The 12986-nt window shown below is 35.3% G+C and overlaps 1 protein-coding gene across 1 annotated transcript; it reads right to left on the bottom strand.

The window, feature by feature from the left end:
• Positions 1-227: 227 nt before the first annotated feature.
• Positions 228-12054, bottom strand: LOC144447757 (protein hinderin-like). Its single transcript, XM_078137841.1, has 5 exons — positions 12012-12054; positions 10572-10610; positions 2955-3130; positions 1411-1514; positions 228-363 (listed from the first exon to the last, which is right to left on the bottom strand). The coding sequence occupies exons 1-5, from the start codon at positions 12052-12054 to the stop codon at positions 228-230; spliced, it is 498 nt and encodes a 165-aa protein (XP_077993967.1).
• Between the last annotated feature and the right edge of the window lie 932 nt (positions 12055-12986).

Genomic DNA, 12986 nt, shown 5'->3' with positions numbered 1-12986 from the left:
TTTGAAGAGTGTAACTAGAAGACAACACAAAAGTTATTCATACATACTTTCTACAGCAATATTAACCTTGGTGTATACTTTTCTTATTATTTTGCTTTTAATAGAACTTTTTGTAACAGATAAAAACCCACAGGATTGTCGATGTTTACTTACATGATTTAATATTGGAAAATTCTAAATAAGGTTTACCATTTTTTAGATGATAACAACAGCTACTGGACATCATATCAAATGATAAAAAGGATATCTTCTCTCTCTTTAAGTATACTGTCATACTGATCTTGGAGTTTCTGTGTTCTTTCTTCAAAGCTGAATCTTTCCAAATGTAGTTGTTCTACAGCATTCTCTTTTTCCTCTCCAATCCTGTGGAAACACATAATCAACACAAGCTGATTTCAGTATAAATTGTGTACTTTACCCCTCAAGGTACAGACTGTAATGTTTAGTCTAAAACCTACATGAAATTGTACAATACAACTTTTACTTAGTTCATGTGTCAGCTCCTTTCTGTACACAAGCAACAGATCCTTTCTGTATTTGAGTAAATACCTTGATCTTTACAACAGGGATATAGTTTGGTTATTAGCCAGCAAAAACAACTGGATACTCCGCAGTTTTCACGAATTTTTGTTTAAAAATACTTCTACCACACTACATTATCTATTATTGAGCAAATTCATGGGTCTCCCTAGTACTAATGTCTCCTTTTCCAATTTTACTTGGATACTTTTAATATTAGCTACATCCCTGTACACTTAAGTCTACTTGTAGCTGGAGAAGGTGAAGATCATAATTTCCTGTTAATACACTTCAGTCAATATTTTTCCTTTACTCTTACAGGTTACTATAGTTGGTATTACAAGTCAATAATAAAAAGGGAAGTAATAATTCAAATATACAGTAAATGGAAATGAAACTCTTTAGAAATAGCAAAATTAGATGAAGTCAAAAATATGCTAGTTCATACTATAGACTCTTATCACAGACACATACAAATACACACACACACACACACACACACACACACACACACACACAACACACACACACACACACACACACACACACACACACACACACACACACACACACACACACACACACACACACACTGTAATCACATATATATCATTGAGGAATGCTCTGTCTTATGAAGTATGTACATTCATGTAATATGCCAGTATATTTACTCATAATAAGTGGAGGAGAACTGTACATTTATCTTTCTCATTTTATCTCCCTTCACACCACCTGTTAATATCTCTCTATACTGTATACCCGGTTTGTATACCTTAGTATTCCGTCACTCTTATCACTACTGTAACACTAACCCGATAGGGTAGACAAAACACAGCTCAAATTACACACTTTGACTTTGTTGTTCTTTACCAAGGTTAAATTGCAACCTACCTGGCTAGTTCTCGTATCAAGTTAGCAACTCTTTTTTTATCTTCGGGTCTTAAATCTTTCAAAGCTGGCCTCTGTCTTGAATTCATGTTGTTCTCCTTACTGAACTGTTTGATATATAAATCATGTAATTTATCAGAGTGATATACACATAAGCAGACCGTGCCCTCAGTTACTCTATCAGCTACTGTTAAGCGTTGCTATCCGTACACTTAGCTTATACTCAGTGCTGGGTATTGTTTACATACCTGATATCAAATTAAGTTTATGTACCAATGAATGCAGTTCAGTCCACATAAGCTACTTATCATATTATAAGGCATTGTCATTTAAGTGCCCTTTGCCATCACAGCCCTTTGGCATCGCAGTCACTATATATCTCCCAATTTGGATGAAATTACAGCATTCAGTTCACAACAAGTGTCAGAGAATACAGCTACTATACACAGATATGACATGCTGAAGAGACCTTAATACAATAGCTGATGTGTCAACAACATTATTGATTCAAAAAGCATTGTGGAAATGACAATTTTAAAAGTGCGACAAAGTCTCATCTCACCACAAAACAACCAAAACCATTGCAATAAACACAAACTTAGATATTCCTTACTTTGAATTTGGTGGCACTGTTCACTCACATAACTGAGTTAGAAATAACGAGTCACACATGAAAACAGTTAAAAGCTACTACATGGCTTTTGCATTATGTATGAATACACACAGCAGCCCTTCAGTATGTGTGCACAATACAACTTGTAGTTGAAAGGCATTGATGCTAGTCAAAGGAGATATTGATTGGCGTTCCATAGGATAATGACAAAGGCCAGAAATCAATACATACATGCACTCTGATGCGTCATGAGACACTCCTAGTACTAATCTCTCCTTAAACTTACACATTCAAAAATGCACATGGCGTTTCCTGACGCTACTGTACAAGTTGCTATAGAAATATGCAAATAAGGCAAGAACAGACAGGTGCTATTGTATATTTTATCATACACATGTTCTTTCTGCTCAATACTATTTACAACGTAGATAAACTTTGTCATCATGAAGACTCTAATTTCTAAGACATTATTTTTCAAAAGACCACTTTTGATACAGTTACATGTATGTAGCTTCTCCTTTGCTAATTACAAACAACTTTTCAACAATTGATATATTTGACAGATAACATCGAAATTGCTTTCATTCCAACAGAAAAGCATTTTGCGAACTATGTCACCACAGAACTAATGAAAAATAACTCATACATCCTATTACTATAGGTTTGTTCAGTAAGCAAATAATACTAGTTCAACTACAAAATTACCAAAATTCAGAAGTTTTGTTTCTTTCAATCCATACATTCCTTCAACTTCATCACAAGTTCTTGAAATATGCCACTGACAAAAAATAACTTAATGAGATAAAATGGCCTCGGTCAAAAGAAGTTGATAAAAATTTGACATTTCAGGATGAACACTTTATTCACAGGTTAAGTCCTCACAGTTTTGGAATTTAATTCCTTGTATTATTCAATATATATTATATTCACATACCTCCACTGTTTCAGCATCATCATTACTTTTGTTGATACTCTTGAGGGGCTTCCGTTTGTTGGGAGACAAATCTTCAACAATAACAGGTGACTTAGGGGGTACTACAGCTTTGATTTCTTTGGTACGTCTTGCCCTCATCTTGACACTGGGTCTTTTATTGCCCACATCATTCACTCCTGGAAATATGGATGAAGACAAAACAAATTGAACAATTAATAACAGTGTTTTTGCTATATAGTATTATATAAAGTGGGTAAGTAGGAAAAATCTACCGGGTTACCAATGTCATTTTACCTAAGTTCACAAACAAAATTACCATAGACTCTATGGTTTTACCCCATTCTCTCTTTCTGTTACCGGGTTTTCCCAACCTTAGCAAAGACACTGAATAAGAAATGAATCGAATCAAATAATAAACATATGAAAGATAGAACAGATTCAGGATTTTATGAACAGATTGACACTTTAATTGCTCATGAATTTTTATGTTGTGTAATACTATAGTTTGCACTTATACATGTACGTATCTGTACATCATGTCAGCTTTCCTAAACATTTAGCAAATAATGAATGGTAGGATTCATTGAGATCATATGGAACTTCTCATTGTTAGTTGAGTGGTTATAAATGTCTTGCCAAACACTTCAAATAAGCAATGTTTGAAATGCTGGTTGACATTAATATGACGCTTGTTCTGTCAATGAATTCTCTGAAGCATAACGGTTTAGGCAAGCCTTTTTCACACCTATGGAGTCTTGACAAAGACAGGGATATTTTATTATTTATGTATGTTACACAAATGTTGGCTTGCTGGAGGGCAGGCAAACAGTGTAATGGTAACACATAGCATCATAAACACCACCGAACCACGATAAAATAAGAAACTTTCCAAATTACATGTACCAAGCAACAAGATTTAGTAGCATCACAGTTTAAGTAATTGCTATAACAGGTATAATTCATGTCAAATAAATCCTATCTGCTCACATGATTTAGTACAGTCAGACTCACTGTAGATACATTTATAATGTTCACAAAACATCACACATCAACATCATTTTTTATGGCTGTATACTATATTTGAACATGTTGTACATTGTATGTACACATGTATACTTGAGCTCTCTCCAGGATAGATTGCAAGAATGGAGGCTCATTTGCATGATGATTTACATATCAACAATGGCATGCAGTAATTTGCATGATGATTTGCACTATGATCAGCATATAAATTATAATACATTGTATGCATGTCTTCAACATTGAAACATACTGATATGTGTATTATAAACTTAAACACATGGACATTGGGATCATTAGCCATTTTTCTTCATGTGAAAGTATTACTATTATATGGTCATTCAAAAGCTCAAGGATGGTAGAACACTTTTCAGCATGACAGAAACCTGCCAAGCATGGTGGTCTGGGTGGCAAGGATTGTGTTAGCACCATGCTTTCTATAGTGGGGGAGAACACTGAGGTTGAGCTATATACAATGATACACACTACTGCATGTATAACATTCCATAAACCTTACCTGTCACTTTTATGTTTAAATGCATGTATAAATCATATTATCTTTCAACCTGGGTCAATCAAAAATGTTCTCAATGGTGAAATTTGTACATGTATAACAAAAACTGCTACATTAAAATAGTTACAATGTATTATATTTCTAAATTTGATTGTGATTACGATGGACACATTCAAGGTTAAAAGTTTTCGGTTAAGGTTCCTGAGACCAATGGTGGTACTCGATACAATATGAACGCCACTACCGACACTGCTGGAGTGTGACCTGGGCAAGAGGGACCCAGGTTACTGCAAGCCTAAAGGTTGCTCTTTGCATTCCAAATGTCACTATATGTATATCCCTTTTTTGTGCGTGTTAAATTAATATCAATCAATGGTTATACATTTGTAATAATATTAACTTACAGCGTACCAATGATATATGGCATGCACCATTGTACTAATAAATGACTGTACCTGATTATCAGGTCAACAAAGTGATATACAGAAAAACAAAAGAATACAACACAACCACCACTGGGGGCATAGTACTATAAAATGCCACAGAGTACATAATAATCATATGAATGTAATAATTCATTACATATATATTCTATCAAATAAAGAGTCAAATAAGGTGTAGTGCTGATAAACTCAAGATTTGAAAGCAAACTAGTGGCAATGCACTGAATAAAGACCCACACAGTTTACAATTCAAAACTTTTCATTAATAACATGCTACTTATCATACAGGTTGTGGTTTCCTGAAATCACCTAAAAGGTCACATACATGTACAACCTTTCTACATGTACATGCACACACCTAATATATATTGTTACGAATCTACTTGCCTTTGAGAAAAGAGAAGTGCAGATGCCCTAGAGTCATGCCTGAAGGTAAAGCAGACACACTAGTATGTGACTGCTAACTTTACAACACTTGGTGTCATCACTTTCAATTCAACAGAAAATGAAAGAAGAACAAGACTAATGTTCTCTTCTTATATACATACATGTACATAGTTGTGATGTCGTCATTACTGAGAAAACTATTTTTTTTCAACCCTTTCAAAGCTTTCATGTTTTGTATTTTGATACACCCTCTGGGACACAGCCAACATGTTATTTCTTTTTTTTTCTTTTTTGCTGTTTTGTTAATATTTCAAATCAAATTTATCTTTAGACAAATCCATATGAATCTAATTGGATAAAAGTAACTTTTGCAAATGGACATATCATATCTTGTGACACAAGAACAATATTTTCACTTCTTTTCCATTGTTCATACCATGTAGTGGTATAAACATGTACAAAATAACAGATACTGAATAGAAAGCAAAACCATGTCACGTTTCCGGTTTCTCTGACATCACTGGCCTATACTTTCACATGTCATCTGGCTATCATCACTTCCTGTTGAACATGTATACAATTGTATTTGATGACCTCATCATTGCATTACATCTAGCATAACAAAAGACACATTTCAGTTTGTCAGTTGAATAGCCACCAGAAGGAAGCTGCAAACGTACTGAATACTGCCAAGTTATCAAGATTTCTCAAGCACAGATGTGTGACTTTTATTCTACTTTGCAAATGGGGATATTTCATCCAACAATCTGGTGATTTCTACATGTGTTGTTGAGCAAATACATGTACCACAACCACTCCAACGCTGTTAGTTTTATTGCAAAATACTCTGGTGGGGATCGAAGAACCAGCCGCCCGTCATAAAGGCCCACAGGCCTTGTCGTAGTACTTCCAAGGTGTGTGAACCCATCCTCTACAAGCATTACCGAAGGATAACTGTTATAGATTTGATACAGACTATTACGGCACCAGTCCAAGGATTTTATTGCAAGTATCAACTAAAGATATCTGTTGTTTGACACCAGAATCAGACTTCACAAAGGTTTTATTTCAAGCATTAACTTTTCAACTGTTGTTTTACAACAGACTCTGGCTACATTGCAACAGTGCACAATCAAACGATTGGTATTGCAAGCATCAACCCAAGACTCAGAATAACCACTGTGTTTACAGACCCATCATAAAATGATGATACAACACCTGGATAGGTTTTGGTATGTTTTCACATTACTTTTGATTTTCAACTTGTGTACACAAGTGGTTCCTCAGCAACCACAATGTAAAGTGTACAACTTCACCTATGTTGATTGTGAATATCGAGGTTTTAATCAGTTACCTGACAACATACCACTACTAACTACACATCTGGAGCTGAGCAACAATGCTATAACATCCTTACCTCCAAATGGAATGACCCACCTTACCAGTATCCAAGAACTACACGTTGTTGAAAATACACTTCATGCTATCTTCTCCGAGTCTTTGCATGGATTATATCATCTGAAAACACTGAATCTCAATTTTAACACAATCACCACCATTGATGGTACAGCTTTCAGTAATTTGACAGACTTGGAGATACTGAACATGAGAGGAAATCTCCTCAAAATGGTTCCAGATCAACTGTGTGTTAATCTTCACAGTCTAAGAGTTTTGGACATTTCTGCCAACTTGCTGAGTACATTATCCACTTTCTCATTGGTCGGACTCTATCATTTGGAAGAACTGCATTTAAATTTGAATCAGATAAGTGAACTGTCCATGGATGTGTTCCAAGACCTAAAAGAGTTAAAATACTTACAACTAGAAGATAATAGACTATCATGTCTCCCCGGAGAGTCACTGCTACCACTGTACAGTATTGAAACCATTATTCTTAGTAAGAACATGTTTTATTGCGACAGAAATATTACTCATATTCATAACCTTCCGAGACTGAAAACACTGCAACTCATGTCATGTAATCTTCAGGATGATGATATACACAAGTTGGACTTTGCAAACGTGGCAATTCAGAAATTAGATCTAGCTGACAACAATCTTATATCTCCAAATTTGTTTCCAACTTTTCAGAACATTTCTATATTAGATCTGGACATGAACAGGATAACAGCTAACACGTTGGAGGGTATGTTGAATGATACTCAAGACTCTGCCATCAACTTAAAAGAACTATCTCTTAGCGTGCAATCAGACACCCTAGACCAAATCACAGAGACTACATTGAAAGGACTGCGGAGGTCTAAGCTAGAAATACTTGATCTTTCCTATAATGGATTGCAATCTCTCCCTGTGGGGGGATTTCAATGGTTACCCTTCTTGAAAACACTAGATATCAGTTGGAATATATTAGAGCATATTCCTCCTGGTGCTTTTTCAGGCCTACAAAATTTACAAAAGTTAGAATTAATGGTCAATTGTCTCCGTGACATAACACAGTTGCCACTTTGTCTGAGCACACTGTCAACATTGAAATCTCTGAATCTTCACGATAATCAATTTGGGGGTGAAATTCCTGCACACATCTTTGGAAATCTTAAATCATTGTTAATACTGGACTTGTCTGAAAACGAGTTTACCTCAATTCATCAAGACAGTTTCACTTCACTTTCAGGTCTTAAAGAGCTAGATTTGTCTTATAACCAAATACATCACCTCGCACATGCAGTCTTTACACCTCTGATATCACTACAGACCCTAAACTTAGAACAGAACATGCTCCAAAGTGGTATCAGTCAAAATTTAACATTCACTCACCATATCAATCCTTTCAAAAATATGATGAATTTGACAGAACTGATACTCACATATGCCGAAATTGACAGCTTGTATTTAGATGTTCCATCCCTTACTCGTCTTGAGATATATGGCTTACAAACAGCACACTTGAATTTGGCAATGTTGAATAACGCCAATCCACACACACTACAGAATCTCATGATACAGGACATCAGCCTAACTTATGAGACCTCTGACCAGGACTTCAAATTTTACTCAGTCACAAACTTAAACTTAGATTACTGTACATGGGTAGGCAGCAGACAAGAACTTGTCACTTTCTTGAAGACATTTCCAAACCTTGAAGTATTATCGATGAAGAGATTTAATCGTATAGACAGTATGGACATACTACCTGACAATTTGAAACATCTCAGATCGATAGATTTATCTGCGAGTCAAATCAAACATATCAAAACCGAAGTTTTCAATTTCTACCCTGATCTGCAATTTGTTAATTTTGGTGGCACCCTATTTGACTGCGCTGACTGCACCATGAAGGGTTTCATTGATTGGCTGAAAACTGACAAAAAGGTTAAAATAGTGCAATCCAACTACTTTGATGGATACATATGTGAGACTCCTACTAATAAGAAGGGAACACCACTTTATAACTTGACTTTTAGATGGGAATCATGTACAAACATAACACTTACCGTTGCTCTACCACTGACAAGCTTTTTTATCCTTTTAGTAACACTTATCTCGATTTGTTTTCATTATCGGTGGTATTTGCAATATATCATTTTCTTGCTTAAATTGAAATGTGGTCGTTACAAACTTCCAGTCAATGATGAGGAACAGCCACTAAATACTCTATATGATGCATTTGTTGTCTACAATCAACACGACAGACCTTGGGTTATGCAACAATTAGTTCAGAATTTAGAAAATATTGATCCCCCTAATTTCAAACTATGCATTCATGATCGTGATTTTCTCGGTGGGAATGACATTTTTGACAATATTTTGAATAGCATTCAGAGGAGCCATAAAACGATGTTGCTATTGTCTCCTAACTTTGCAGAAAGTGAGTGGTGTTATTTTGAGATGAGAATGGCGCAAGATCACTTGTTTACAGGGAAGAGAGACATACTGATTTTAGTGTTATTAGAAGATATTCCAAATGACGTAATGCCTAGAGTTTTACGTAAAATGCTTAGGACTAACAGTTATTTAAAATGGCCAAATAATGAAATAGGTAGGAGGCTTTTTTGGAAAAAACTGAAACTTGAACTGAGGTCTGGAAATAGAGTTAACAGAGTGGCTGATTTCTAGATTACTGATGTGATATTTACTATCTATGTTGATTTAACGGATTTAACAGGAAACATTTTCATTTCATGTTTTCATGTTTACATCTATCAGCAGAGATATTTTTATTAATGAATGACCACATGGTAAATTTGCACCTGAAGTGAAATATTTGTATTTTTCAAGAAATGCAGTCTTCATGATTATTTTCCAAAAGTACTAGAGAACGAATGAACAATAATGCACTAGCCTACACACGAAATCACGCTTTCTGATTTTTATGATTTTTTTAATGGAAATTTGCTGTTTCACATAAACGTATGTATTAATGATACAACCCCATGCCATGTGAGTTCCAGTGTGAGTACTCAGGAGTATCTGCACTTGTGCTTGCAGTGTTTTCTGCTGTACTTTCACTCACTACACTTGTGAAAGTATGGGCATAGAGAACACTGCTAGCACTCATGCAAATATCCTGTGTACACCACGTATCAAATGGTTCTGTCATAGACTCTAACAATTAAAATACATATTATGTTATTTCTCATACATTTAATATAGTGTCTGTATTGGAAGAATCTGATGTACCACACTGATACTAGTAATAAAATCTCATCATAATCCTTTCCAAGTATTGTAGACATTTTCATTTTGACATACCATTACTGTTAGCAGGACACATCAAATTTACAAGTCAAAGTTCCACTCAATAGTCAATTTTACACTTCCAAGAATCCAAGATGCATTTTGTGAGGTGACATCACTTATGTTGTTACGTATAGGCTTGTTTTGTCATTATAACATTTGAAATAACATTTTCATTCATGAAATGATGGAAAGACCTCTTTAATTGTGAGGGATTTTACATTTGTACTGGTAAATCCACAGTGTGGTCAGGTGACAACCATCCCCCTGAGTAGCATGTTCAAACCCCCCCCCCCCCCCCCCCACACACACACACACCCTTGCACATAACAGAATGCATGGCAGTGTACATTGTATGGAGAGAGGCACGATGGATTTTGGAATCGGCAACAGGTCTATTTGTTCTCCCTGAATTTTTTCACAAGAAGGTTCACAGATTGATAAAAAGAGAGACTGGTTGAAGTTTGAAAAGAATCTTGCATCTGGTAGCTGCTTTGATGCCATTATCGGGGTACTATTTAAATAATTACAGGATAAATTGTCCGAAATGTTACAAACCTGGAACCTGGACCAATGGTAGATCTTCATCATCACTGGCTGGAAATATGCAGTTAAGGAATCAAGAGTCAAAAAATACAGACATGTCTTGTAAAATTTGTATGGAGTACACTGATTTATCTTGGCCTAAGTAGACCTGTAACTTGAAGTACGTAAAATTCCATTGCTTTTCCATTTTTTCCACAGACAAGAGAATCCCTTGGCTTTTTCCACTTTCTACCATGGACAACAGAATTCCATGGTCTCCATGTTGCTATGATTGGTATATGCTCATACATTCCCAACTCAGACATCTGTACAGATTCAATTTGGGAGCTAGCCAACTTTTGGTTTACAACATAACTACCAAATACTGAATTTACACTCTATTTTAAAAGCTTCGTACATAAAATTATCTACAAAAGTGAAAACTTTAAAGTTGTGAATTTCAATCCTATTCCTTAGCCGTAATAAAAATTGATGGATACCATGGCCTAAAAAAAAATAATTGTTTGGTTCCGGTTACCCGACCCCACCTAGTTTTTTACTGCCACAAAAATTGTGAAGTCTCAGGAGAAATAGTGGATGCGGAAACTGATAACAACTTAAAAAGACAATATAAAACTGTTCTTCCCATCTGTAATGGCTGTACATCTGATGGGAAGATATAAACAACACAGATACCATTTGGAAAACAATGGAAAACCTGAACTAGACACTCGCACAGAAAAAAATATATTTATAAAATAAAATAAAAAATCTACCTACCCCACCTATTCTAAAGTTGAGCGTAATCGGAAATACACAATTTTTTTATTAGGCCTAACTTATCTCATCTGCCATGCACTACGTTAGCTGCAATCATATAAGTTATAAGAGATAGTTTTGACGTTTTTGTTTTTGAGCTTTTTATTGTTCAATGTTTCCTTTCCGAAATCTCGATAGTTTTAATATCTTGACTATCCACCATAATCGTTATCACTTCTAACACCGACGCGTGTTTCAAGTCAACAAGGCCTGGGGTTAATGTTTCAACCACACAGTCCCTAGTCTAGAGGGACTGTGTTTCAACGTTTTGGTTTTGATGAACACATACCCGGAAGTCATGAGATATATCAACTTTCACGTCGCAATAAAAAAATGAATATTATAATATAAACATTTAGTACTATCCTACCAATTAATATCCTACATTTACAAAAATACGTTCCAGTGGATCGAGTATACAACTGACATTTGTGTAATTTTGACAACGGCCCATGCATGCAGACGACAAGCTTCAACATGCTGTGTAGTGTACACCCATGTAGCACGTCCACTGTCGTACTTCAACAAAAGTCAATGGCTGAGAAAAAAATCACTACAAACATTACTAAAGCAGCAACAAGTTATATAACAAAGTACTCCAACATTAAAAAAAAAGTTACTGTAAAACTTATCGTTTTAGTCTGAAAAGGATACAATCTTTGGTCCAGTAGATTTCGTACGTCAAATCCTCCGACATGATTATTTACAAAATGACCGCCACTTTACTGCGCATGTCTACAAAGTTTGGCTTTGCATTGTGGGTATGGAAAAGTTCGATGAAAGACTTACGTGATTGCAAATGTGGTAAAAGTTCCCTGTTTTTAATTTAGGAAAGCGATGTAGGTGGATATATTTACATATATGCATATATTTTCTGTACTTTTTTATTTCTTGTTTATGATATCAATTATACTAAATCAATCAATCAATAGTTCATTTTTAAAGATTTATTTAAAGTATGGGGGGGGGGGAGACAAAACACTAGACCAATGAGACATCCCCCCCCCCCACAAAAAATACAAAAATACATGGCTGTCAAACCAGAAGTGATACAAGTTGAAAGTAGGAAAAGTTTACAAGTGAGTTTTGTAACTATCAAAGATTAGATGTTTTACATAAAAACTAATGTTATCTTCTTTCAAAAGGGATTTACTTTGCTTGTCTAGCTAATTCCTGACTTGCTTGCAACTGTCAACAAGTAAATACAACTTTGAGGATCGTGAGAAAAACGAAAGGAACCCCAGGGTAACTCTGAGGGCGCTAATTCACCCCACCCATGCCTAGTGCACTGTGCATGTTGGATCATAGACCGTCCACCCAGAGGGTCTATGGTTGGATACATACATACATACATACATACATACATACATACATACATACATACATACACACACACACACACACATACATACATACATACATACATACATACACACACATACATACATATGTATACATACATACATACATACATACACACACACATACATACATACATACATACAGACAGACAGACACACGTACATACACACATACATACATACATACATACATACATACATACATACATACATACATACACATACGCACACATACACACAAACAAAAATCTACAGCACTTAAATCATT

Source organism: Glandiceps talaboti, chromosome 16 (genome assembly GCF_964340395.1).
Source record: "Glandiceps talaboti chromosome 16, keGlaTala1.1, whole genome shotgun sequence".
Classification (NCBI taxonomy): domain Eukaryota; kingdom Metazoa; phylum Hemichordata; class Enteropneusta; family Spengelidae; genus Glandiceps; species Glandiceps talaboti.
The sequence above is the reverse complement of the archived record's forward strand: the minus strand, read 5'-3'. Positions and strand labels throughout refer to the sequence as shown.

Bases quoted from the DNA above. Each gene is read 5' to 3' on its own strand.
- LOC144447757 (XM_078137841.1), bottom strand. From the start codon at position 12,054: ATGTCGGAGGATTTGACGTACGAAATCTACTGGACCAAAGATT. The intron at 10,611-12,011 runs GTATCCTTTTCA...GCATATTTCCAG, and splicing joins AATCTACTGGACCAAAGATT to CCAGTGATGATGAAGATCTA. The intron at 1,515-2,954 runs GTATGTGAATAT...TATATCAAACAG, and splicing joins ATGATGCTGAAACAGTGGAG to TTCAGTAAGGAGAACAACAT.